Below are 26,156 nucleotides of genomic sequence, written 5' to 3' on the forward strand. Positions count from 1 at the left end.
AAAAAGTTACTTTGTATTCAGATTTGTTTCATACTTGTTATTCTGTTAGGTCCTAAGAATTGTGTATTGTTTATTGTGTCATCACAGAACAGTCAGATTTGTTCTAGCTTTCTATTTTCTTCTTTTTTTTTAAATGCAGAAAAACTTCACTGGCCTGAGCAAGAGCTCTCTAAAAAATCAGTCTTAAATTCAGAAGAACATAAGCTGATCATTAAGAATGAAAGCAGTCTTCAGCACCTGTCCTCTGGAATCCTTAAGGATATTTTCACAACAGGAAGCAGTAGCTACAATGTCCTTCTGCAAAGCAAAGAGGAGAAAAAACACCACTCTCAAAAGCTGTCATCTGCCCACCACAAGAGGAACAGAAAGTCCACCAAGTCTTCTACTACCTCGCGAAGCAACGAGCACCGCAAGATCAAAGTCCCACTACCTTTGCTCAGCAGTGGCTGGTATTGCATGAAGAGGCAGCCATCCATCTTTATCGCTAGCCCAGCGTCCAGCAGTGTAAAGTTTACACACGGTATTTCCGTTGCAGGGAACAGCATAGGACTGCCACCTCGACCCAAAAGCAAGGCTAAGAGACATTATTTTTCTAGTCTACCAAAGCCAAAGCATCCTCAATTGTCAAAAAGCCATGGTAAAGAGGTAGATGTCTCTGGCCGAAAACTCTGTATACTAACGGCTATCAAGCCTTCCAATGTGGAAAAAGAGAAGATTAAATTCTTCAAGTCTGATTTTACCTATAATCCTCAATTTGAATATGCAAATCCTGCATTGCCAAATGTGTTAGCTAAGCACAGCCAAGCATCCGACAAGTTTCTTAAACAGGTATAGTTATTGTTACACATGTTCCTTGTTCACTCCTCTTTGTAGTACCTTTTCCCACTTATAAAGACAGCATTTGGCTTTGTTTGCTGAGTTGAGAACAGTCTTCATTATCTCATAACAGGCTACATTAAAATAGAGTATGAAAATACGGCATCTGACAGAATACAAATTATATGCTACATTAGAAGTACTGAATGCACATCTGTATTATAGCAGCCTTTTCACTTTGAACGTGATTTGATTTTAAAAATCTTTTTCAGGACTAAAGCACCTAAAACATACTATCATAATCTATAAGGATTTGTCCACAAACTGTTAATTACTAGATGTCTTTCTTTATTTCTTGTTTTCTTTGAGTAGTTTGCTCTATGGATAAAGATTTTACTATAACATTTTGTGGCTCTAACCCCATTTAAAGCATGAAAGGGACCACCATAGTAATTACATGGGATGTAATCCACGAAAAATACAGTGAATAAAGTAGGCTTTTTTTGTATATGTTTCAAGAGGGCGCCAGAGAGAAAGAGCCTAGAAAACCTGCCAGTCCTCTTGATGACACAGGGATTTAGGGGGCAATCATACATTCATTATTGCTTGTCTTAAGGTCATGATTGTTGGATAAGCATGTGTTGATTTCATTTGGTTTAATTAGCTTTGGAAGGATTTTCACATTGCGTCCGGCTCAGTCAGGCAGCAAATCAGTGCCCTTGACTGTGACTGAAATTCTGTTCCAGGGACAGGTAAAGCTGCATAAATCAGTTTTCCTATGATACATGGCCTAATTTCAGTGTGGATTATTGTGGGTTACTAGGATGATGTTGTTTGTCTGATCACAAATGTGCAGAGTTTTCCGTTTGTTTTAGTAATGTGGCTTCCTACCTATGTATTCTCAGGCTCAAAATGTTTTTATTTTAATTTTAAACTATTTTAACTGTAAACAAAGTAAGACAGTCAGTGCTTATCTACCCAGTTTCAGAAGTGACCCTCTTTCCACTAGTGCTTTTTTGGTACGGTCCTTGACTAGCCTAGGAAATAAAGGGTGTTTGGAAAATGTGTTTAACAAAGAATCCAATATTGTAAATGATGCCCTGGTTACAAGCCCTGTCATTGTGTAGTAGCTTCTGGTTTTGTGAGCATGAGAAGGCAAATTATTTCACTTCAAAACAACAAAGAAGCTCAGTGCAAAAATTTAAAACAAAAAACAAGCACCTATGATTCTAACATCTGCTTTAGGGAGAATTTTATGGCCACTGATGTGCTCAGAGATCCATTTTTTCATGATTCACAAGCTATCTTATGATATTTAAAGGTGTAGTTTGCAGGTTTATATTAATATATATATATTAATATAACCCACTAGCTTGGTTTGATTATTACCATTATGAAAAATAGAATTTATAATTTATCTACTCTGTCCTAAAAAGTGGCAAAAAAATCCTCTATTGAGGAGCATATGTATTTGGCTTTTTCTTTCTCTTTCTGTCTTTTTTTTTTTTTTTAAACAAATGTCCATTTGCTCTTTGGATAATTTTAGAAGCATTAAAAAAATAGATGATTTTAAATTCAGGTCCTCTTTTCTGTCTATAACTAATACAATAGTTTTATTGTTAAACTAAATTTTGCAGATTGCACTTAAATTAAAAAAGAGCTAGTGATATTATGAAAAAACAAACAATTCAGCCTGGTATGTTGGAATTTTTTTAAAAAATGAGACCTTAAAAAGATTTTATGTGAAGATCGCATATACAAAAACCTGTGAAATACCTGTTTAAAGGTTTGATTTCTTTCAGCCTATTTCAGTAAACCAAAACACTGTAATAATAAATGCATGCCTTTTCTAATAGTGAATGGTTCCTCAGCAATATGCTGTCTGGTTTTAGGGACTGATGTGTCACTTTAAGCTTTTCTACTTTAGAATTAAATGCAGAGAATCACAATTTTTAATATCATAATACAAAAGTAATGCAGCACGTTTGTCTTCTGTCCAGTGAACTCTGATATTTCTGATGTTTTCTCTTTAGTCAGGCACGTAACAAGGGAAAACTTCTCTTCCCAGATAGAGCTGCAAGTGGCTGATCAAATTCATTATTTTAAGTGATTGAAATTATAAGAAATAACATCTCAAAGTCTGACTTGTTAAGGATTGAATAAACAGATTCTGGACTTAAAATAAACAAAATATCAGTGGTCATAACTCAAATAATACCAATCCCAGCAGATGGCACTAATTCTTTTCATTAACTGTAGAAAACCTCATCTTCCTGCAGTTTTGAATTTAGACTCTTACAGATTTTGTCCATATGAACCAACATATTATCCAAAATGACAATCAGGAACTTGTATATTCTTGCTAAGATGTGGGCCATATAAGTTGTTGCCTCACTTCAGTGTGAACTGGAAGTCTGAACTGAAAAATGAATTTGGGAAGCGAAGGGGGAACACTCTATAGCCTTTTATAGTGACTGATACATTCTGAAGAGACAGTTCAACTCTTGGAACTAGTTAACAAACAGTACCCAGTATGTCAAGTAGTTTATAGTCAAACACTGCTCTATACAGTACATAAAGCATTTTCCCTATAACAGGACATAGGCCTCAATGTTTTTGCAACATTCTCAGGCTTTGATTGGTTACCATAATTATTCTGGAAGAGCTTTCTTTCTACAAGAGAAACCAAATAAATTTCTAACAACTTACCCATGATTGGCTTCCTGGAATGTAATACTGCTGACTTGATCCTCTGACTATGTCTTTGTAACTGGTTTGGCTAGTTTTCCTTTCTTTCAGCTCTGTGCAGAAGAACAGTGCATTGTCTCATCTTTGCAGGTACTGCCTATGCTCAGGCTCTCTGTACCTTACTTTGGCACTGGGATAACTGCCCAGGTTTTCCTCAGACTGCACAGTGTAGTAGTTGTGGACACACAAACTCAGTTGACACATGGCTGTGTCATGAACACAGCTCAACCATGTTTATTATAATTGGATCAGGTGAGAGCATACAATGGTTGTATTTGCACTGTGGATGGGTTAGGCTGCTGTTAGTGTCCTCAATCTATCCCAACACTTTTACATATTTTAATAGGTTATTCTCCATTGGAGTTGAATTCATCTAGCTAAGAAGGGTTCATCTCATGATCCTCAAAGGATTCTGTCCACCTCTTCACAGGAATGAGGACCTAATATTTACATAGTGCTTTTGATCCATAGGTTTCAAAGCACTTTACAATGGTTAGTAAGTATCACAAACCCCATTTTCAGATAGGGAATAGAGGTACAGAGGGGTTCAGTGACTTGCTCAAGGTCACACAACAAGCAATAGCACCCAGGTCTCCTGACTCTGAGGCCAGTGCTCCATCCACTGGTTTACAGAAACTCCTAGCCTAGCATTAGTGATCGGAGTTTCCTGTCACCGAGAGCTTCATTTGTGTTCAGTGTTCTAAAGAAATTTCCTCACTGCTATTTATAATGAAGTAGTATTAGAAAATACTGCATTCTGATTAGTTAAATGGCAGAGCATTCTTCTGGGACAGTGCCATATGTCAGAGCTGCTTCTATTGCTAAACTGCATCACAGGTAATATCAACATTCCTCTCTAAACCATGTCAAAATGGAGGATTATCTACTAAAGATTACCTATAATTGCATTTACTAAACCTCTTCATTTTCCTTTATCTATGAGCTTTCATGTTGTGAACAAACTTACTCAGCGCCAGGCATTACATATATTTTCATCCACATCCTCAAATCTCTTCTCAATCCCTTTGTCCTTTGTCATCACTCTAATTTATCGTGCTCTTTTCAGATACCATCCCTTCCCTAGCTTTAGAGATTAGTTCTTATTCTCGTCATCTTTGCCACTCCTTTTGCCCAACTTCATTCTCAAGATTCCTTCCAGCTCTCCCTCCTCCTTATTCATCTCTGTTTCTTAACAAGGCTTAGTCCCCACCAATGAGAACTGTTTTTTCATTTAATGTTTAAAAAAAGTTGAACCGGGACTAGTGCGGGCTGCCCTTCGTGTTTGAAGCATCTCTCTGAAGCCCTGATGAGATACTTGGTTCTGACAGAAACAGTATGTTGAAGCCATTGCTGGGACGCATCTCTTAGCAGCCCTTAGCATGCGGGAGGACTGCCTTCTTACTCCCACTTCCACACCCCAACAACAGAGATGATGCTAATGCCACATGCTGCTTCCGACTCAGCATCTAGTAAAAATTAAATGAAAAAGAAGGTCCTCAAGTGGTGGCTAGGGTGGAAAAAGAGGAGAAAAAAAGGAATTGGGGAAAGTCTTGGGAGTAGGAAGCCACTTAAAATATGTAAAATAAAGATTTTTGTAAAGTTTTTATTTTTATTTAAGATAAATTGAGTGATCAAAGTAGGGGACAGGAGTCAGGATTCCTGGATTTCATTCCTGATTCTGTTACTGACTTGCTGTGTGACTTTGAGCTAGTTACTTACCAGCAAATTTTCCAAAGCGGCTTCTAATTTGTTTGCCTCCATTCTTGGTGTGCTCATCTTGAGACTTGTAGGGCTTGAAAGTGCAGGGCACCCACAACTACAAGTGAGGTCAGTGGGAGTTGTGGGTGTTCAGTACTTTCTGAGAGTCCTGCCTGAAGTATCTTAAGTTGGACTTCCAAAAACTGAGGCTCTCAAAACCAGCGGCCACTTCTGAAAATGTTGGCCTTAACCTATCTGTGAGTCAGTTTCCCAGCTAGTAAATAGGGACATTTATTACCTCCCCAAGTCCCCACAAGAGTGTAGAGAAGCCAATTTTAGCAATGTGTGTGAAGCACTTTGACTTTACTTTTAAAGGAATGATTTTAACATTTTTTTCTATTTACAGAATTCAAAATATGAAACTTTTTTCACAAAGGATTTATTACAGTTTTGATCAACTTATTTAAGAGCTTTTTAAAGGCAGTGTCATAATAAATGATTGCACAGACTTTAGACTTACAAGGATAAAAAGATACATGGATCTTGCTGATACAACATGTTACGGCTTCTTGGGGAGTTGCATTGCTCTGCCTTTGGCCTCATGACTAACAACCCCCTCAAAGTGTGGCAGGATCCTAGCCTGGGACACTCCCTATTGTTCATTCTTGCTTAAACATATTACTGATTATTATATAATTAATGTATTATTGTTGTGGTTAAATTATGAAGTTTAACATAGTTGTGACAGAAAGTTTTAGGGCCTGATCTAGCTCTCAGTTGAGAAGCTCTCATTGGCATTTATGAGAACTGGATTTTACGCACAGGGACAGATTCTGCTACCCTTATGCTGAGTAGTACTATAATCTGCAGGGAGTTCATTCAGTGTGAGTAAGGATGGGAGAGTTGGGCCTTTACTGATCAATTAGTGCAGTAATTTCTCCTATCAGAACTGTCTGTTAAATTTAATTTAAATTCTTATTTTCAGCATCTTAATACATTTTGGTAAAACCTATCCACTATTCATTTTTAAGAAGTGGAATTGAATAGATGTGGGAACAAGAAAGAGAGAAGAAAAGAGGGCTGGGAATCAGAATAAGAGACTATTGGTCAATTAAGTTTCATTGTGAATGCAGATATCTGTGGCATGTTCAAAGGGATTTGAGCCTCAAAGACGATAAATAAGTGCCCAGTTCTTAGCATTTTAGGTGCTTCCCCTACTGATTTCCTTGAATGTCCTTGTTTCAAAAGCAGTGAAGAAAAGTCTATGCCAAAGGATAAAATACTAAAGGAGATATTCTGTTTAAATGAAAGAGTGAAATTAAATTGATTGGACAGTGAATCCAGATATATATAGCAACTAACAGGTAACATAAATATCTTAAAAGATCTGGTACACTATAAGAGAAACTGAAGAACTGTTGTACGGAATTATTCAGGTTATTCAGTGAAAGTAAACTGCACTCCTGTAACTAAGTGGGGAACTTATTATTCTTATAAGTGATGTATACAAGCATGAGAGTACATATCAGAATCTACACAGTGACAGGAAAACATCTATTTAAAATGAATATCAGAAGATGGCTAGAACAACTTGATAATTCAGCCTTTAAAAAAACTTGGAAAAAGCACACAGGTTCTCTGACTAATAAACAAACTGGACTATAAACTGAGAATGAAATGTTGCTTAGATTACTCCTGGGAGAATTCTGCACCACTGTACATGCACAGAATCTATGTCCCCCACATATTTCTTTGCTTCCCTGCAGAAAAATGACTTTCTGACGGGCAAGCAAAGGGAAACCACAAGAGTGGTCACATGACCCTCCCCAGCAGTATGTTTCGGGTGCTTGGGGCAGCCAGCAGAGAGGAAAATCACTGTGGGGCGGGGAGTGGGACTGGGGAAGACTCAGCTGGTGGCTCCTACCCTGTGCCAGGCTCAGCTCAGAGTCCCGGCTTTTCTGGGGAGGATGGAACTCCCTCTTCCCCTGCACGGCATCCAGATTTCTCCCCTGGCTGTAGGAAGCTCTGCAAACTCTCCCCTTCCCGTGGTTCCTGCACCCATCGCTCCTCAGTTGCAAGGGGATGGATCACTGTACAGGGAGCTGCTCCCCCATCCACCCATCCCTTGTGCATCCAAACCCCCTCATACTGAAACTCTCCCACTGAGCCTCCCCCTCTCCGCACCTGGGCCACCCCAATGATCCACCTGCACCCAGATCCCCCACACCGATCCCCAACCAGTTTCACCTGGATCCCACCCCACTGAACCCCACTTCCCCAGCATCTGGACCCCCTCACTGAGCTCCCCACACCCAAACCCCCCTGCCGAGCTCTATCCCCCCCCACACAGAGCTCCCCGCTGAGCCCCAGCCATCTTCACCTGGACCCCCCTGCAGAGTCCCATTACCATTGCACCCAGAACCCTCTAACAAGCCCCTGTGTATCCAGACCCACCCGCACCCGGATCCACCACTGAGCTGCCCGCACCCGGATTGCCCCACACAGAACCCTCTCAACCCACACCTGGATCCCCCCACACTAAGCCCCTCCACACTTGGATCCTCCCTTGCTGTGCCTGCTTGCACACACCTGGTGCACCTGGCATGGAGGGGCAGGGCCCTGGAGTGTTTCTGGGGAAGGGTGGTCCTTGCGCCTCCACATTTATTTGACAAATAAACTTTGCAGAATTTTAAAATATTGTGTGCAGAATTTTTAATTTTTTGGTGCAGAATGCCCTCAGGAGTATTAGATTTCTTTTTTGCTTTTATCCCCTGAGCCTGAGAATTGCTAACAGCCAGCAATTTTCGACCGGAACTCCCAGTCGCAAAGGGATCCTGGCAGGCCGCTAAACGTCCAATTGGCTGCTGTGCCAGCGGGGCAGGCAGGCTCCCGGTCCAGCTCTGTGCGGCCCCTGGGAAGTGGCCGGCATGTCCCTCTGGCTTCTAGGCATCCACAGGGGCTCCACATGCTACCCCCTGCCCTGAGTGCCAGCTCCACAGGCTCCCATTGGCCAGGAACCATGGTCTGTGGGAGTGGCACTTGTGGGCAGGGGCAGCACGCAGAGCCCCCTGGCCGCCCTTCCACGTATGAGCTAGAGAGACATGTCGCCGCTTCCTGGGAGCCATCTGAATTCAGCACCATCCGCACCCCACACCCTCTACCACACCCCAACCCCCTGCCCCAGTCCGGAGCCCCTTCCTGCACTCCAAACCCCTTGGCCCCAGCACAGAGCCCCCTCCTGCACCCCAAACCCCTCATCCCCAACCCCACCCTGGAGCCTGCATCCCCAGCTAGAGCCCTCACCCCCTCCTTCACCTCAGCCCCCTGCCCCAGCCCGGAGTCCCCTCCCTCATCTTGCATCCCTCATTTCTGGCCCCACCCCGGAACCCGCACCTCCAGCCCAGAGCCCATACCCCCTCCCACACCCCAATCCCTTGCTTCAGCCTGGAGCCCCCTCCTGCTTTCTAAACCCCTCATCCCTGGCCCCACCTCAAAGCCCACACTCCCAGAACTCACCCCCTCCTCCACCCCAATCCCCTGACCCAACCTGGAGCCCCCTCCCACACTCCAAACCCCTTGGCTCCAGCCTGGAGCCCCTTCCCGCACCCCAAACCCCTCATCCGCGGCCCCACCCCAGAGCCGGCACTCCCAGATGGAGCCCTCACCCCCTCCCACACCCCAACCACCAGCCCCAGCCCGGTGAAAATGAGCGAGTGAGCAAGGGGAGAGCGAGTGACGGAGGGAGGGAGGGAGGATGGAGTGAGCAGGGGCGAGGTAGGCGCCGGGCTCTGGGAAGGGGCCGGACAAGGGTGTTTGGTTTTCTGCAATTAGAAAGTTGGCAACCCTAGGTGCCAGCCTCTTCCCAGTGGGGGGAGTGCTGAGGTGGGCCTTAGCTCCCCCTTTCCATGATGTCCCACCCCTGCGCCTTCTTTCAACCCCCTAAGCCCCTCCCCTGTGGCCAGCTTGGCAATGGTAAGAGACACCCAGGGACCCTGGACTGCTGTGGGCAGTACATCTGGTGGGGGACATGGGCCAGGAGCTGCTCTCAGACACCATGTTCCCCCCACCTGGTGGAGGGTCCAAGGCTCCTCACAGTGGCCCAGGCTCCTCTTACCATGGCCTGACTCCAGCTTCTGGGCTGGCCACAGGGCAGGGCCTCAGAGGAAAGAGGTGGAGCAGGGGGCTCCTGCTTGTGTCCTGCTTTTGCCTTCTGAAAAGGTGATCACCCTACTTCATTGATGTATAGGCCTTGTGCTTGCCCTTCCGCACAAGGGTTTTACCCAGGAAGAATAGGGTCTAATAATAAAGATTTGGTCTGTGAGAACCAAGCAAATTATTCCACCTTTAAGGAACTCATATTCCTCCCTTAAAAACAAACTAGCACATAATCTGTCTGAGGTCATTTTTAAATAAGGCGAATTGACCTGATCTGTTGCAAGAGAAATAACTCAGTTATTAATGTAGGGCAATTCCTCTAAACTTCGCTTACCCGTTAGACCCACTCACAACTGGGCATCTATATAGATCTGATCCAAACTCCACAGAAATCACTGAAAAGATTCCCACTGACTTCAGTAGGTTTTGGATCAGGCTTGTGGTACACACATCCAGTCATAGTTCTCGTCACTCAGTCCCATACCTCTCAAATAAGCCAATGAACATACGAGTGAAAACAACAGAACTCACTAAATTTTATTTGAATGTTCAAAATTATCCTCATTTGGTGCAAACTGGTGTAACTCCGTTGAAGTCAGAGTTACTCCAGTTTACTACAGCTGAGGATCCAGCCTCTATATTTTATAAATATTTTTAAAAATGTGATTGTTTTTAAATGCAGTGTTTCCATAGCTTCATGTTTTTCCTATCTGTAGGATTTATTTTCCATACCATCATTTCAAAAGAGAAGCTTCACCCTCTGTTGAGCACTGAGCTGTACAGCTGAACACACACATTCCAGGGGTCGGACAACATCTCAGTAACCACAAGAGCCAAAGTAAAGTGGTTTGTGATGCCATCATAAACCTGAGACGTGTGCATGATTTTATGCTGTGTATATGCTCACACACACATATATAATCACCTCAGGTTTTACAAGAAAATCTTTTTAAAAATTAAAACATATGAACTACTGCTACTCACTGGTGTGTTTGTTGGTAATGGGACCTGATCCAGTTCCCACTGAAATCAATGACAGAAATCCCATTGGCTGAAGGGGGCACAGGAGAAAACTCTAAGTGTTCTATTGCTGGTTATTGGCCAGATCCAGGGGTCTCTTGTCTGAAGGGGAGGGCAATGGTGACTTAAGGCTCACCTTTGCACTCCCCTGATCCTGGGACTGTCCTGAGCAGGGGCCAGTTATCCAATGTAAGTTAGAACAGCTGAGGGTTTCTCTAATGTGTGCCAGCTGCAGATGGCCTCAGTGGGCTGAAACTGCAGCTTGTATGGGCCATTAATATGGTATGGGGCCTTCTGGCCACTTTCTTTGCTCTGCTCCAGCAGCAGGAGGGAGTTGGGGATGGTGTAAAAGCCTTACATGGCTTTAAAGCACTAAAGATCCTGCTTATACTGGAGTGAGCTTTCCAAGGCCAGATACTCTGACTTTGGGGACGGATTGTGCGGGCAGTGCTGCACAACGTAGCTGCATGTACCTGAGGATCTGGCCAGGTTGCTCCAACGATAATGAAAACTTCCTTTTTATCTCACTTACTCCTATGCTGTCCAGATTATTATTCACTCCACTCACGTCACTTATAAAGCAGTTCAGTAAATAACTTGATTTGGCAAATCAGGCGCAGATGTCTGTTAGGGAGGAAAGGTCATGCTAATTACTGTACACATAATACACAGATATATCCTTTGCCCCTGAACCTATACAAAAATATTTCTATTGTTTTGTATAGAAATAAAAGAATGGCTTCGTTAGAGCTAAATTTAGTAAACTATGCTGCTGATAGCCATAGTTGACTAGAGCCTTCAGTCTTACAGGAGACCCTTCAGATACTGTAATAAGTGTGAGAGGCAGCATTCTAAGCTTCATCATAGGAAAATATCAGAAATGGTGTGGAATATTTGTTCAGCATTCAGAGAATCTCTCTCATGTTCAGCCAAGAGCTACAATACTTAAAGAGTGTCTCATGTATAACATTATAGTGTGTTCCAATGATGATTGTTTGGCATTGCTCAGTTTTAGTTAAAACAAAACAAGACTATCTGTACCTGTGTAAGTTTCTAAATTAATCATATTTTGTGGACAGTAAGTCTACCCACAAAGTTCCCCAAATATCAGAACAATCTAGTCGCAAACAGTGTGCATGGTCACCTTATTAGCTCAGTGTGCTGGGAGTCAGAGCATTTTAAAAAAAGTCTTGAGTTTCCCATTATTATTAGTGGTATATTTGCAGTATTCATGTGGTAAGGCTCAGTCCTGTTCTAATCTATTTTATATAGGTTCTTATCATTATCATTGTAGCATCTGGGCACCTTCCAGTAATACAGTAAGGCTTAGCAGTGTGACTAACATTGGTAAAGTATGGTTCCTTCTCGCTTTGATCCTCTCCCCAAGGGAAGGTGCTGAGTTCCTCCTAACTTCAATGTGAACAGAAGACATTCAGCTCTTCTTCAGGGAGGTTCCAGCATCTTGAAGGAGCAGACCTATAACCAGCAACACAGTTTGCAGATGCAGTTCTCATAATTAAAACATTAAAATCTCATTTTTGCAAGAAACTAAGGCTATGTCTACACTTCAAGATTGCAGCTCGAGTCAACATACCCAAGCTAGCTTTAATCTAGCTAGCTCAGGTCCTGGAACAGTGAAGCTGTGGCAGCATGCACTTCAGTTGGAAGCATGGGTAATTACTTGCGGGGCTAGCCCACGTTGAAGTGTGCACTGCTACGCTTCACTACTCTGGGACCTAAGCAAGTTAGATTAAAGCTAGCTTGGGGTATGTCTATACAAACTACAATCACGCCCAGTGACTGCAGTCTAATCCTAGCCTCAGAGATACTTACTCAAGGCCAAGTCCTGTAAAATGGTGCAGATGCGGAAATCCCATTCATATTACCTGTATTTGAGGGCACTAGGATGAGGCCTGAAATAAGGGAGCAACAAGAAATATTGGAGGAATATATTTGAAATGATGTCACATCATCTTAGACGGGTAGCTTTCTATAAACAGTCCAGTGCAACATTGTCAACTCTCATAGTTTTATAGCAAGTCTCATATTTCATGTTTGTCTGAAAGCTCCAGCTCTGGGAGTCTTGTGAACATATGAGAATATCAGCTTTTTTTTAAAAAAAAAAGGAGATTTCTAGGTCTGATGGTTGTAGAGAAAAGCTTGAAAATGTGACCCAAACGAACCTTAAAGGCTCAAAAATCAGCAGGGAAATAAAAAGAACTCAAACCATTTTTAAAAATCTCATGATTGTTAAGTCAATTTCATGATTTTTTAACATTTGTGGTTGGCAATACTGGCAGTGATATGCTGGATGGAGTTCCTGGGAGCTGTTTGTAAAAATTCTCCCAACAAATTTAATTCTCCTCAGTCATCCTGTCTCTGAAGTTCTCTTCCCTGCTTTGCTACTGCTAAATCATTCCTACTAAAGTTGACATATCTCTGGAATCATAAAATTGATCCTTATAAGTATTTTATTGTCTTTGGAATGCACTAAATGACATATTTGAAAATAAATTGGGCTATCCCCATCTCTCCTATAAGATCTTCAGCCACAGTAACCTCAGTTCCCATCATACAGGGCTGAACACTGTGCTGTGCTAGATATATTCAGTTCTGTTTTCAGCAACAAAGTGTAAGCATTTCCAGATAAATACACTTAATATCAGTTTGTGTGCCAAGTGTTTTTGCCTCCTTTCTTGTGCTTATAAGAAAAAATAGTTCTATATTTAAATGGGAAAACTGTGAACAGATTTCCCAGTCCTTCACATTTCATCTCTCCAAACACATGCATCCATTGTACAGAGGGGTTAAAATATCAGTCATCATCAGGAATGCTCTGTCATGATTCAGCACTTCTAAGTTAAAAAATACCAAAAAATAAACAGAGAGATTGTAATAATGCTTCTCATTTGTATATTGAATGAGAGAAGTACTAACTCCTTAACCCTCAGAACATCCCTGTGAGTAGGGAAGGATGTATTTTCATCTCTGGTTTACAGATGGGGACATTGAGACAAAGAGGCCCAGACCTCAAAGGTATTTAGGTGCCTAACTCCCATTGAGTATTTGGATTTAAATGACTTTTCCCAAAGTCGTAGAGGGAATTGGTTGCCATTTACTGAGCTAATAGTAGGTGTGTGGGGCATGGTGGTCTAAGACGAGTAAACCAGGTTCCTGCAACTTTTTCTTAATGTATTTGCATTCATACGTGACTCTGAGGATGTCAGAAGTTGATTACTGAGGGTAATAGCTTATATGTAACTACAGGAGTTCAGTAATGCATCCCGTAAGAGTGAAAGGGAACAAACAACCATTTGTCCCGTAGCTACAGAGGTAATACAATTGCTAGTCTGCATCTGGAATCTTATTGCACTTATGTCTGCTATGCTTTTGTCTTTTACAGTCTGTCAATATTATGGAAAGGACATTGCAGAAATATGGAAGCTATGAAAAGTTTGAGCAGGCTACTGGAGGCAGCCTGCTACCAAAAAGTCGCATTTGGAATCATGTCAGGAAGTACATGGTGAAAGAAGGCTGCGTTGGTGAGGTAGGATGCACACAGGATCAATGAAAAAGCTTCCCCTTTAATCACAGAATCAGAAATTAGAGATCGAAAAGACCTATAAGGTTATCTAGTAGTGCATCCCTTGTCAATATAGACTTGCTCCTTACAGTATATTTTCTAATGGGTTTGTCCATTCTAGTTTTAAATGATCTAAACAATGTGGCTTCCAACTACTTCTCTTGGGAGATTATTACACTGTGGAATAGAGCACATCAGGAAGCTTTCCTGCTATTTGAATTATGTGTTCCCATTCTTAATTTCAGTCTATTACTTGGAGGTGAACCTGACATAACAACTCTCCTCCCTTAGCCTTTCAGTTAGTTGTAGCGTAGCACATCCCCATTTAGTCACTACTGTGTATGTCTGCCCTAACCTGCGCTGAGTTTTTCTAATGCCGTATCACAGCACAAACTCCTCTAATTTGCAGTCATCTTATATTGCAAAGCTTTTTTTTGCTGCTTCCTATATTTCTTATTCCTGTTTTATACATTTATGCTGAATTAGGTTTAAACAGGAGAGCTGTGCTGGATTTTGAATTTTACCGGATAGACCTCATTGATATATATAATTATAATTTAAAAAAAAAAAACTCAGACAAACAAGTACCTGTTTGTCAAGCTTGTTTTTTTAAAATTTACTTTCTATTGCTACTAGTAATATACAAATTTCCAATAAATGACTTAAAAGACAATTTATTTTCTCTTTTCTTAGTCTGTTAACTTCGTGCATTTGACCGCACTTTTTGTTCAGTCAGTTTCACTGTTTCCCCTCTAGGACAGTTAGGTTCCAATTCTGCCATCTAATTTGCATGTCTGAACCCTTATATTCATGCAAAGTCCCACTGAAGTCAGTGAGGCTTCACACAGGCACAGGGGAACAGAACCTTTCTAGAGACACAAAACCTTAACACAGGGGTAATTTGCCTCTTGTTGGGAAGAGCATTGAGCAGCATATGACCGAGTCCAGACAGAGCGCTGGGGGAGCGAGAGGGAGAATAGAAGCGGCAAAAAGCAGGAAAGGAAAAGAACTTTTTTATGCCTCAAGCTTTCCTTTCTCCTTAGATTGTAGTTCATCTCACTGAGGACCTGCTTTCTCGTGCCTCAATGACAGTGGTGAATGGCCGCCCAACTCTGACTATCAATGTTTCCACTGCACGTGAGCACTGGCTAGAAGGGATGCTGAGGCATGAAATAGGTATGGACACATGTTTTGAATTCTTCATGCCGGAGTGAATATGTGCATTCCTATTTATTATTTGTTTTCAGTAACGCGGACAATGTGCTAGGCGTTGTACAAACCCAAAAGGAGTTCTGGCTCCTGTTACCGTAGATGTGGTAAAGCATAAGAAAGGACTATTTATAATTGTAGTATACAGTAGAACTAAAACACCCAACTAGTACCTTGAGAGATGTAGATGTGAGAAATGTTGCCAGTGAACCCCAAATCTGTGCAAATCCCCCTTTTTGAGTTATCTGGAGAGAGGATGAGAGAACAAACAACACAACGTATGTGTAGTAGTCATATTGCTTAATGCACTGCTGGAAGGCACTCAGACACTACAGTGATGACCATGGTATAAAAACCTCTATAACATAGAATAGTTACAAACATTTAGCTCAGGATAATAGAAAGTTTTTCGCAAACTTTTTCTAGGTTTTGGGTGAACCTGCCAAACCCTAGTAGACCAAACCCAGATGAAATCCAATGGCTTTGATCAAGTTACTCTTTTAGGTTTTATGCCTGTGAATGCCCTGCACCACTGGTATAACTACCCTCTTATTCCAGGGCAACAGCCTCCTCTACAACTGCAGTAATGCTCTATGATCAGCCTCAAGGAGAAAGAAATACTAGTGCATGTTGAATCTTCCCTCCTCTGTTCTCCCCACTTCCCATCCACAGCAAGGCCTTGTCTACACTAGAGAAATGTGAGTGGGTTAGACACTTCTGAAAAATCTCCCTGTAGGGATTTAGGAGCATAAAGTTCCACCAATGTTCAATGGGATTTGTGCTTCTAAATCCCATAGGTCCTTTTGAAAATCTCTGCTGGAATCACCCGGTGGACACCCTACACTGTTGGCACTTAGATGATTGTGATTCCACTCGTTTAATTACCATTGATTACATTCTCCACGGTTATCAAGGCCAAAGTTACCTCCTTTCCCAGTCCCCCATTGTCCCAATAGGTAAGAATCCTGAAGTTGGATCCTAAACTTAGTTAGCTCCTGTGGTAGCTAATTCTACTATTATTTGAGACACTGGTTGTTACTGTTCTAAGCTCTCTGCTTCTTTCCTTTTAGGAACTCATTATTTTCGAGGTATTAACAACAACAGCCAGCCTTGGTGCAATTGGAATGGACGTAAAAAGCTTGGGTTAAAGCCAATCAACCCTACTGAGGAAGGCCTGGCGAGTATTCACAGTGTCCTGTTCCGAAAAGACCCCTTTCTATGGAGGGCTGCCCTTCTCTACTACACTGTCTATCAAGCTAGCCAAATGTCCTTCAGTCAACTGTTCCAGGATGTGGGGAGATTTGTCAAGGACCCCAACACTAGGTGGGATTACTGTGTACGAGCCAAGAGAGGGTGGACTGATACTTCCCAGCCAGGTTGGTTTCCTATGTAGCTTGAGCACATTCCATCTTCATTCTCCAAAAGCTTTGCTCAAAATAAGGGGCCTCTACAGCTCTGTTGGCAGGTGATAGGATTTGTGCAAAGGATTGTGGAAAAGTTAAACTCTTTGTTTTCTAAAATGGATTCTATAAAGTGGCAAGGATCCTTCATTTAAAACAATGATTGAGATGAAAACCAGTATTTTTTCCCTACTACTTTCAAAGTGATTTGGTAAAGGAATTTTTAATGGATGTTAAAGGAGACACTGTCAAGACCTTTAGGTTCACAGTTTGCCCTCCCTTGTTTTTTATGTCCTGGGCAGAGCTTGTTATGATAGTGCTGCAAATTTATGTGACCCGGGGTTTTAAAGCTGCTCAGCTCCCTGCCTTTCACTGAGATTCCCAGTAAGCCAGTCTGCCTAACGGTCGGTGCCTTTGCTTAGTGTCTTTCAAGTAGGCTTAATCCTTTAGCCAATGAGCGTCAGGTAAATTTTGCAAGTCCTGGGACAAAAATACCTATGGCAGGAAGTAAAGTAATTTTGTGTACAATTACTTTTGGCAAATGCATTGCTTTGAAAAAGCGTGAAAACAATACCATGACTCTGATTCCTTTAGGCTGCTTCAGTAAGGATCAGGTATACTTGGATGGCATCCTCCAAATCCTAAGATACAGGGAGTCTATCGATTTCCACTTGCTGATGGCTCTTGGAAAGGTGAGTGGAATCAATCTCCGAACAGAAGCAATAGTAGTATCATTTTAATAAGCACTTTCCTAAATAGTTGTTAAATTGCATGAACCTGACAGGATCACTTCCTGTAGGTGTTGTCTTAAAATGTGCTGTGCCCTTTGCATCACCTTGATCTTCAATCTCCACTGTCTGTAAAATCAGACATCACTGTACATTATAGTAAAGAGACACCACCAACTTGAAATATAGTCAATTTCAAATAGTAAGTCAGAAGTACTTTCAGGACCTATACCTTCCTGTCAGTTCCTACCACCCTATACCTGACAGATTGTGGTTTTACAGTCACATTTCTCTGTTTTTTAAAAATGTTTTTCTCCTCCCTGTTTGCATGGGCCTTTTGCACTGCAACAACAGGAGCAATGGGCAGACTTACACAAAGTGCTGTCAAATCTACAAAGTACACAAATGAAATAAAAAAGAAATAATGTCTCTCTCTCTCGAAATCATTTTTATCTTAGGTGTTTGTAACAATGGCAGGTAATGTATTTGCAGACAAAAGTTTCCTTTAGCCCAGTTGCAGCGTTAACTGCACATACAGGGAAGTAGCCACCAGTTCATAACCCCAATGTGGGATTTGACTTTCAGATGAGAGTAGGAAGTGTGATCTAGTAGCTGAAGAAGGACACAGGGTCAGGAATCCTGGGCTCTGCTCCCAACTTGGCAAGTCACTTAACATCTCTGGGTAAGTCTACACTCCAGCTGGGAGCGAGCCCCCCATCCTGGCTAGACAGACTTGCACTAGCGGGGTTCAAGCTACCGTGCTGAAAAGAGCAGTGTGATGTTGCAGCACCAGGGGAAACTTGGGCTCTTAAGCCCACCCAACTGCCTGGGTCTGAGCTGGGGGGCGGAGGGGTAGGGGCTATACTGAGCATCTGCTGGTGCCACACCGCTATTTTTAGTTCATTAGCTCACGTATAGCTAGCTTAGATCAGTCTACCTGGGCTAGAAGGCTCATTTCTTCTGTGTCTCAGTATGCTCATCTATAAATGGGTGCTATTATTGCTTGTATTATATTAGCACCTAGAGCCCCAGCCACATTCAGGACCCACCTGGCCCGAGCTCAGGTGGCGAGCCCAGGTGTCTGGCCATGCAGCAACATCCACACTGCTATGTTCAGCGTGTTAGCATGAATCTGTCTAACTGGTCTGGGAGGCTTGCTCCCAGATGCACTGTAAACGTACAGACCAATGTTTTGGCCCTTTGGGTGTCAGCTGGGGGCGGGCAGGGGGAGGAATTACATGAAATTGTAGAAATTGCCTCAATGTACAAGTTTTGCAGAAACCACTAAAACAGACTTTCCCACAAAATCTACTGAGTTCCACTTTAAGCAGAGTCCTGTGCAAGCAAGGTTCCCCTCTCTTAGCTGCTGCTAGCCATGTGGTCCATTATCTGGACCCTGCAGTAGTGGGGCACATTGGTAATATTTCCATGTAGTGGTTTCACCACAGCTTCAGTGATAACCGCTGGCAGGCTTCTTGCTGTGCACTTGAAAACTTAATTTGATGTTACCTCTTTCTCTACATAGCTTCAGGAAGGCTAGAACGAATTCCTCATATTTGAAGGGGCTGGAAACGTCAGGGACTGATGTCTAGGAGAGGCAGTGAATGACCTTGGTCTATCCAAGGCCTTTGCTCCATTTCAGAAGCATGGTCAGGAATATTTGACTCAGGTCATAAATTGCTTCCTGCCCTCTAGAGAAAATTATAGGGAAGTACTTTATATGGAGAGAAAGCAGATGTGGTTAGTAGTATACAACCAACAAGGAAACTATAACAGAAGTCATTGACATATAGATGTTGCCAAGTGGTTTGGCTTTCTTGTTTGCAAACCATTTAGAAATACACAATGGGCCAAATCCACTGGAGTTACATTTGATCCATATTATATTAAGCTATATAAATAATGTGTCACGTTGGATAGACATGTGACAAATGGACTATTTATAGGTGTCCGTGGTAGCAATATCTATAGTCAAGGTTGTCTAACATTTTCCATGATAAGAATCTATTTTCAGTTGTTTCTAACTGCTGGACCTTACCATTTGGGCTAAAATTGTCCACAGTGAGGGTCTACCATAGGCTGACTTTTTTGGGAAAGTTTCCATCAAAACAGGTCAGCTGTTGGTTAGGGGAAAATATGTTGTTTTGCCCATATTAAAAAATTCTTACAGCTGCCGTGCTTCCATGGTTTGGAGCAGAGATGTGAAATTTGACAGGAAGTCACTCTGGTATCGAGGATGTGCTTTTTGATGTCTTTGTGATTTCCCTGTTAAGTTATAAGCCTCTAGAAAAAAAAATCACAGTTCACACATACTCAACAGATGTATTTTAGAGGCTAGCAGCATTATTTTCTGAAGGTTCTTTCTGTGGACTTCAATCCCCAGAGTTCCTGTGTGCCAGGCGAACTGAGCATGTGCCATCCCTGCAGAGTGACTTCAGTACTACTAACCCTCAGTGTTTAAAAAAAAAAATCCACAAGTCAAGCCCCTCAAAAATCAGGACATTGGCTTAAAAATGATGAGGTGTTTAAAATAATAAGTTTTGTTCCTTTTGTCTTCTGGTGTTGGATTATTTAAGGTTGGTGGTTTTCTTTGGGCTAGAAACGTATTTTTATTTTAATGAAAGCTGAGATTTTTCAGGTAATAAGTGGACTCCAGTAGCTGGGTCTTTAAAATAATCAAATTGTGGGTATTGGTAAGGCTTCAGCTGAGCATGCTCTGTCATAGCATTGCTGGGGCTGACCAGGATGTTTTCCTGCAATCACTCCTTCTGGTTGCCAGGGGCCACTGTGGCATCAGGCACTGGAACTGAGAGCAGGGCTACTATTTTCCCTTTGCACTCAGTGTTCAACTCTTCTTTGTTGCCTGGGTGCCAATAAGCGGGAGGAAGTAGACTGCTTGAATGGAAAAGGGTGAGGGAAGACAAGCAGAGGGGGATAGGAGGAATGGGGCATTGGGGGGTGGGGGCTGAAAGATCTAGAACCATTTTGAACACACTCCCCTTCAGAACCTAGACCTGAACCCAGGAGTCCCAAGTTCAGCATTCCTCTGCTGTCAGCAAATAGGTGTGAAACCCACTTGCAAACTGTGGCCCAGACCCTCAAAAATATTTAGGTTCTGTGACAGGGTTGGGACTCACCACCGCAGCACCTCCTGGGAATTAGCTCAGTTCATGCAGAGCACCCTCACCAGTGGTGTCCCATCCATCTCTCACCCTAGATTAGCATCTCAACCCACATTGCTCCCAGCTTGCGGCATCCTCTTCAGGACACTGCTCTCCAGCAGTGCCCACTGCTCTGGTCTCACCCCCTTCCTGGGGTTTGGTGTTATCAGCAGTCCTTCTCTTTGCCTCAGCCACCATAGCCAACTACACCCCAAAGTCTAACCCCTTTTGGCAGGGTCTGGTGCAGTCCATGATGGCCACTCCTAACGGCCAGGTGGAAGTGCAAGTGGGGGGGGACGGGACATAGGCCCACCCTCTACTCTGGGTCCCAACCCAGGGACCCTTTGGCAGCAGCCTTCCTGCCTACCCTCCTTCTCTCCTTTTGTCAGTCTCTCTCCCTGGGCCATTTCCCCTTCAGCCCCTTTGCACCAGCTAGGCCCTTTTTCTCAGGGTCCACAGCCCAGCAGATACCAGGTAGGAGATCCCTCAGGTGTGGGTGTCCTCACACAGGAAACAGCACTTCACCCTCTGAAAACCTGGGAGAGACTGCCTGCTCCCTTCCTGGCAGCCTTTATATAGGACCTAGCCTAGCCCTGATTGGCTCTAACAGGCCCTCCCTGATTGGCTGCCGCCTTGCGCAGCTGCTCTGGCCTGTTGAAGCCCAATCTGGCATGGGGGTGGGGCACTGCCCCACCACAGGCTCCCACATTTCATTGATTTCAGTGGAAGTTAGGCCCAGATTCTCAAAATTATTTAGGGTCCTATGTGTCTAGTGGCTGGTCCATATAGAGGATAATAGCCGACTTCTGCTACCACGTACTCTATTAAAGTGGTGAAAATCTGAGCTGTGGATCCAAAGGTCCCATGCCAATGACCCACATAATTCTATATGATCTAAATTCTGATTTTGCAGTTTTGTTTTATTAAAACTTTAGGAAATTACATAGAATAAAAACTACTTTAAAAGAACAATAAGGTTTCAAAATCAAGTGCTCAAAAAGTTAGGAGCTGCCAGAATTAAGGTTTCCTGTGCAACCCCTTGTGTGCATGCATTTGGATACAATTACATAATCACATACTATTTTTCTCATGGGACCCAGCCTCATATAGTGCACAGGATGGGTTAGGCTCAGGGAATGAAAGGAGTTGGTGTATGTGTGAAGCTGTAGTATTCCTGGAGGACCCCTCCCACATTTGCTGTTGGAAGGTGTGTAATGAATGAGGCAGGGAGTTGCAGGAAAAGAAAGGAGAGTCTCATGGTTAAGGCAGCTGAATGCTACCCTGGAAAATTAGATTCTATCTTTGTCTCTGCCATAGAACTCATATATGATGCTATGCAAGTCTTTTAAGCCAAACTTTTCACACACGATCACTAACTGTGTGTTCCTCATTTTCTGGGTGCCCAACTAGAGATCCTAAGGTCTGATTTGCAGAAGAACTGAGCACGTCCAGCTGCAGATGAAGTCAGTGGAAGCTGTGCTTTGAACATATAAACTGCTATAAAAATGCTAAGTACTCTGGAAAAAAAAATCAAGCACTAGATTCCTCAAATTGGGCACCAAAAATTTGTCAACACATTTGACAAATTTGGCTTTAATCTCTGTGCCTTTTCTCCATCTGTAAAATGGCAATACCACCACCTTATGTCAGAGGGATTTTGTGAAGATAAATTCATTATTGTTTGTGAAACACTGAGATATAACACTGATTAAATGTAATAAAAAAGCCCTTGAGGAAATTAATAATTTTGTGTTGGTGCAGGGTTTAAATGGTGTGCAATAAATGTAGTCTGTGGCTACTACACATTGAGTGATGAGGAGGATTAAAAGAAATCTTGAATCAGTAAGCACTGTCCCTATCCTGTGCACTGAAAGAGGCAGAGGTCCTGTGGAAAACATAGCATGGGAGCATGCAATTATTATTAGAGTGTATCATAATGTATGCACACAAGAGGGCCAAAGTACAGTTACACAGACACCCTTCATTCTGGCATTTGCAACTTTAGTGTTCTTTTAATGTGGGTTTTTAATATAATTTTAATACATTTTGTTACATGTATCTTTTGCAAGAAAACTAAGTCAGAGGCATGTAAGAGCAGTGGCTATTCTTAGAAAGTCAAATTCTGCCATCAGATATGAACAGAAAGCTCCCACTGGAATTTGACAAATGATAAAGAAGTGTTATGATGAGACCAACTTAAAAAAAAAAGAAAAGAGGATATTGATGTTCCAAAAAGAATATTAAGCTTTGCTGAAAGAACTTGAAAAAGTAAAGGATCCAATCATAGTGAAGATTGCCATTCACTTGGGAAATTCTCACTGCAAATCAGAAAATGTTCTCATGGCTTATTGCAGCAAATGTATGGATTATTCTGAGCAGATGACAGATCACAAGATATGCATTTTCCTCTGGCATTTTTCTACCATGAATACAAGTTCTGTATGGGTCCAAAATGGAATAACTACTTTGTACAGTTTATTGATAGTTAAATTAATGTGTCTGTAAAATCAATCCCTGATTTATCATGGGAATGTGTTTAGTATGGTGCTCATTGAGGAGTTTCTATATCTTCTTCCCTTCCCCAGTGCTGAAAGCCTTGTCAATCCCAGGAAAAGTCCTCTCTTTTGCTACTTCTCATTTTACTTGGTATTTTGAAGACAGCAGTGTGTAGGAATGCATAGAGTAAGACTAATGTGCTGTGCAAGCCGCTTGGCCTGCCCAGAGGGGAGAAACAGATGAAAGAGGCTGAAGCCCGGAGAGAAATAATATTGAGAAGTAGCCATTTTAGAGATTTGCAATGGTTTGCTAGGAATTAAATCTTAGAATCCTTACAGCCCAGAATGTGATAATCATGTACAAATTAAGCTAGACAACAGAAATAGAGCTCATACATTGCACATAATTCCTAAATGCATTAAATCCAAGAATTTTTAAAGTCAGAATGTAAAATGTCACAAATATACATTTTTGGAAAGCAATCTGGCGAGCGTGACAGAAAAATCAGCCTCAAAATAAACTCAAAAGCAAAAATCTCTTTTTTTTACCCAGTACAATAGATTTGCTTGCACAAAGTGGTGAAAGTACATTAAGAGAGAGCTATGTAGTGAGTCATATCTTTCCCTCCTAAAATGTTGCCAAATACCATTTTTAGTGATGGCAGTGGCTGGGGGAAATGCAGCTTGATTGGGGCATAGTTTGATCACAGCTATTGAGCACCTGGGTAAATTCAGGTCAGATAGGAATCTGACCTTTTGTAAGAAACAAAAATAAAGACTTCCTTGTCCTGTGGAGGGAGGGGCTTGAAATTTGAAGGCAGGGTGTTGAAAGGGCGGCCTCATAGAGTGGCCCTGCCTTCAGCGCTCTCCAGCGGGAGGCCACTGCATGACAGGTGCACCTGCTTCAGTCTCCCTCCTTCGGAGTCCCCAGTAACTCCACACAAGCTTTCTTGACTCACTGATACCTGCAGGGGGCGGGGAGCAGAATATTGCCAAAATATAGTTTCAGATCCACAACCAAAGTCCCAAGCATGGTCCATTTCTCACAGCCAGTGTGTGTAGTCTATAAAATGCCACATCCTTGGGTCCATCAGCATAGCACATACCATACGCCAGCATCTTCACCACACCCAGGCTCTTTCTTGATCCCCCATTGATTCTGTGCTGGGAGTTCATCCTCAATTAGGGAACATCCCTAATACCCCATGGACCCTCAGCCCTCTGGCTTGGGAAGACCAGCCAGCAAACCCTGCTTGCTCCCCTGTCTTTAGCCTTCCCCCAGGAACAACCTAAAGCTTCCTTCAGGGACCTCTCAGTTGCCTGGTCTCTGGCAGCTCTCACTTACTGTTTGCCTGGTTCTCTCAGGGTATGTCTACACAGCAGTAAAAGAACTGCAGCGTGGCTGCTGCTGGGCTGGGTCACACTTGGGCTTGCTGGGCTCAGGCAGTGGGACTAAAAATTGCTGGATCCCAGGCTCTGAAACCCCACAAGGGGGATGAATCTCAGAACCCAGGCTCCTGTCCGAGCCTGAACGTCTACACTGTGGTTTTTAGCCCCACAGCCCAAGCTCTGCAAGCCTGAGCCAGTTGACCCAGGCTGTGAGACTTGGCGCTGCAGGTTTTTTATTGGGGCGTAGCTGTACCCTCAGGCTGTCGGGCACCTCTCACCTGGTTCTTTCCTGACTGGAACCCTCTCAGGCCCAAGGCCTTCACTTAAACTCATGTGGGAGGTAGCTGATGAATCACAGGTGCACTGGACACCACTTCCTCTTAAAAGGGGCCAGTCAACTTGTGACATCTTGTAGGCATCTAACCTCAGCCGTCCTACCTTGTACACAGCAGTGCTCAGGGCCGTGTCCCCAGAGTTAGGGGAAAGAGTCCATTTCCTGCAACTTTCCACATAGCTTCCCTGCACACAGCCAGTTAACTTGAGCTAGTGTTTGGCTTTTTAGATGTTTCCATATTTGCACTAGTCAGGCTGTAATGTAGATCTTCCCTTTTTATGGTCCTTTTAAACAGTAAGTCTCCCATTTGACTTGGATTAGCCTGTGCTTGTTCTCTTTTATCAGGATTTATTTTTCCACTGTAGCTCAGAAGACTTATCTGTGCACAAGCAGGTGTCTTTCCCAAGATGCTCTACGAACACAGTCTGCACACGATATGAAGTCCAATCTCACCCCTTTCCTGGAGCGTGGAGTTGTTAAGTAACAATGACACGATAACATAAGAGCAGCTCCCCAGACGTGGCTGCTTCTAATCTTCCTCCAGACTGCTCAGTCTAAACCCTACATCCTCTCTTTCCACCCCACCCAATTATGTATAGATGGATTGACAAGCCACCTGCCTCAGGGAGTCAGCAGAACTTTCTTTAACTCTTTCCCCAATCTGCTATATCACTGCCAGCCTGTTACACTGTGATTAAAGCTATATCCTAGAGAAGCTACATGTCTTTCCAGCCCTGCAATAGCATATGGGAGAATTGTGGGGGTGGGAGAAACCTATGCAATATTACAAAACTCTCTGGCCACCTACCACATTTTGTAAAAACAAATGGTATGTACTGTATTTGTTCCTTATTTAAAAATGAACAAAAAGCTCTAGCTGAAATCCCTTGTTGCAGAAACATTTTAATTTCTAAGGTTGTTTTAATTTTATAAAGACAGTTGTTGTTTTTTTAACTTAGTAACTGCACATGCTCGACTAGTAGGGCCCTACCAAATTCACAGCCATGAAAAACACGTCACAGACCATGAATCTGGTCTTTTGTGTACTTTTAACCTATACTATACAGATTTCATGTGGGAGACCAGCCTTTCTCAAATTGAGGGGCCTGACCCAAAAGGGAGTTGCAGCGGGCGGGGGGAGTTGGGAGGTCGCAAGATTATTTTATGGGGGTCACGGTATTGCTACCCTTACTTCTCCGCTGCCTTCAGAGCTGGGTGGCTGGAAAGCGGCAGCTGTTGGCCAAGCGCCCAGCTCTGAAGGAAGCACCCCACCAGCAGCCGCGCAGAAGTAAGGCTGGCAGGTTATGGTATTGCCACCCTTACTTCTGCGCTGCTGCCTCAGAGCTGGGCGGCCAGAAAGTGGCGGCTGCTGCTGGCCGTGGCTCTGCCTTTAGAGCTGGGCTCCCGGCAAGCAGCCGCC

At 43.0% G+C, this 26,156-nt stretch overlaps 1 protein-coding gene across 1 annotated transcript in view; it reads left to right on the top strand.

Moving 5' to 3' along the window:
* The window catches only part of MATCAP2 (microtubule associated tyrosine carboxypeptidase 2), a 51,961-nt gene that overhangs the window by 18,358 nt on the left and 7,447 nt on the right, over nucleotides 1–26,156 (top strand). The window contains exons 2-6 of the mRNA XM_073332893.1: nucleotides 140–828; nucleotides 13,841–13,984; nucleotides 15,064–15,196; nucleotides 16,300–16,605; nucleotides 17,224–17,321. Of these exons, the coding sequence (XP_073188994.1) occupies nucleotides 140–828; nucleotides 13,841–13,984; nucleotides 15,064–15,196; nucleotides 16,300–16,605; nucleotides 17,224–17,321 (1,370 nt within the window). The remainder of the gene's footprint in view (nucleotides 1–139; nucleotides 829–13,840; nucleotides 13,985–15,063; nucleotides 15,197–16,299; nucleotides 16,606–17,223; nucleotides 17,322–26,156) is intronic.

Source organism: Lepidochelys kempii, chromosome 2 (genome assembly GCF_965140285.1).
Source record: "Lepidochelys kempii isolate rLepKem1 chromosome 2, rLepKem1.hap1, whole genome shotgun sequence".
Classification (NCBI taxonomy): domain Eukaryota; kingdom Metazoa; phylum Chordata; order Testudines; family Cheloniidae; genus Lepidochelys; species Lepidochelys kempii.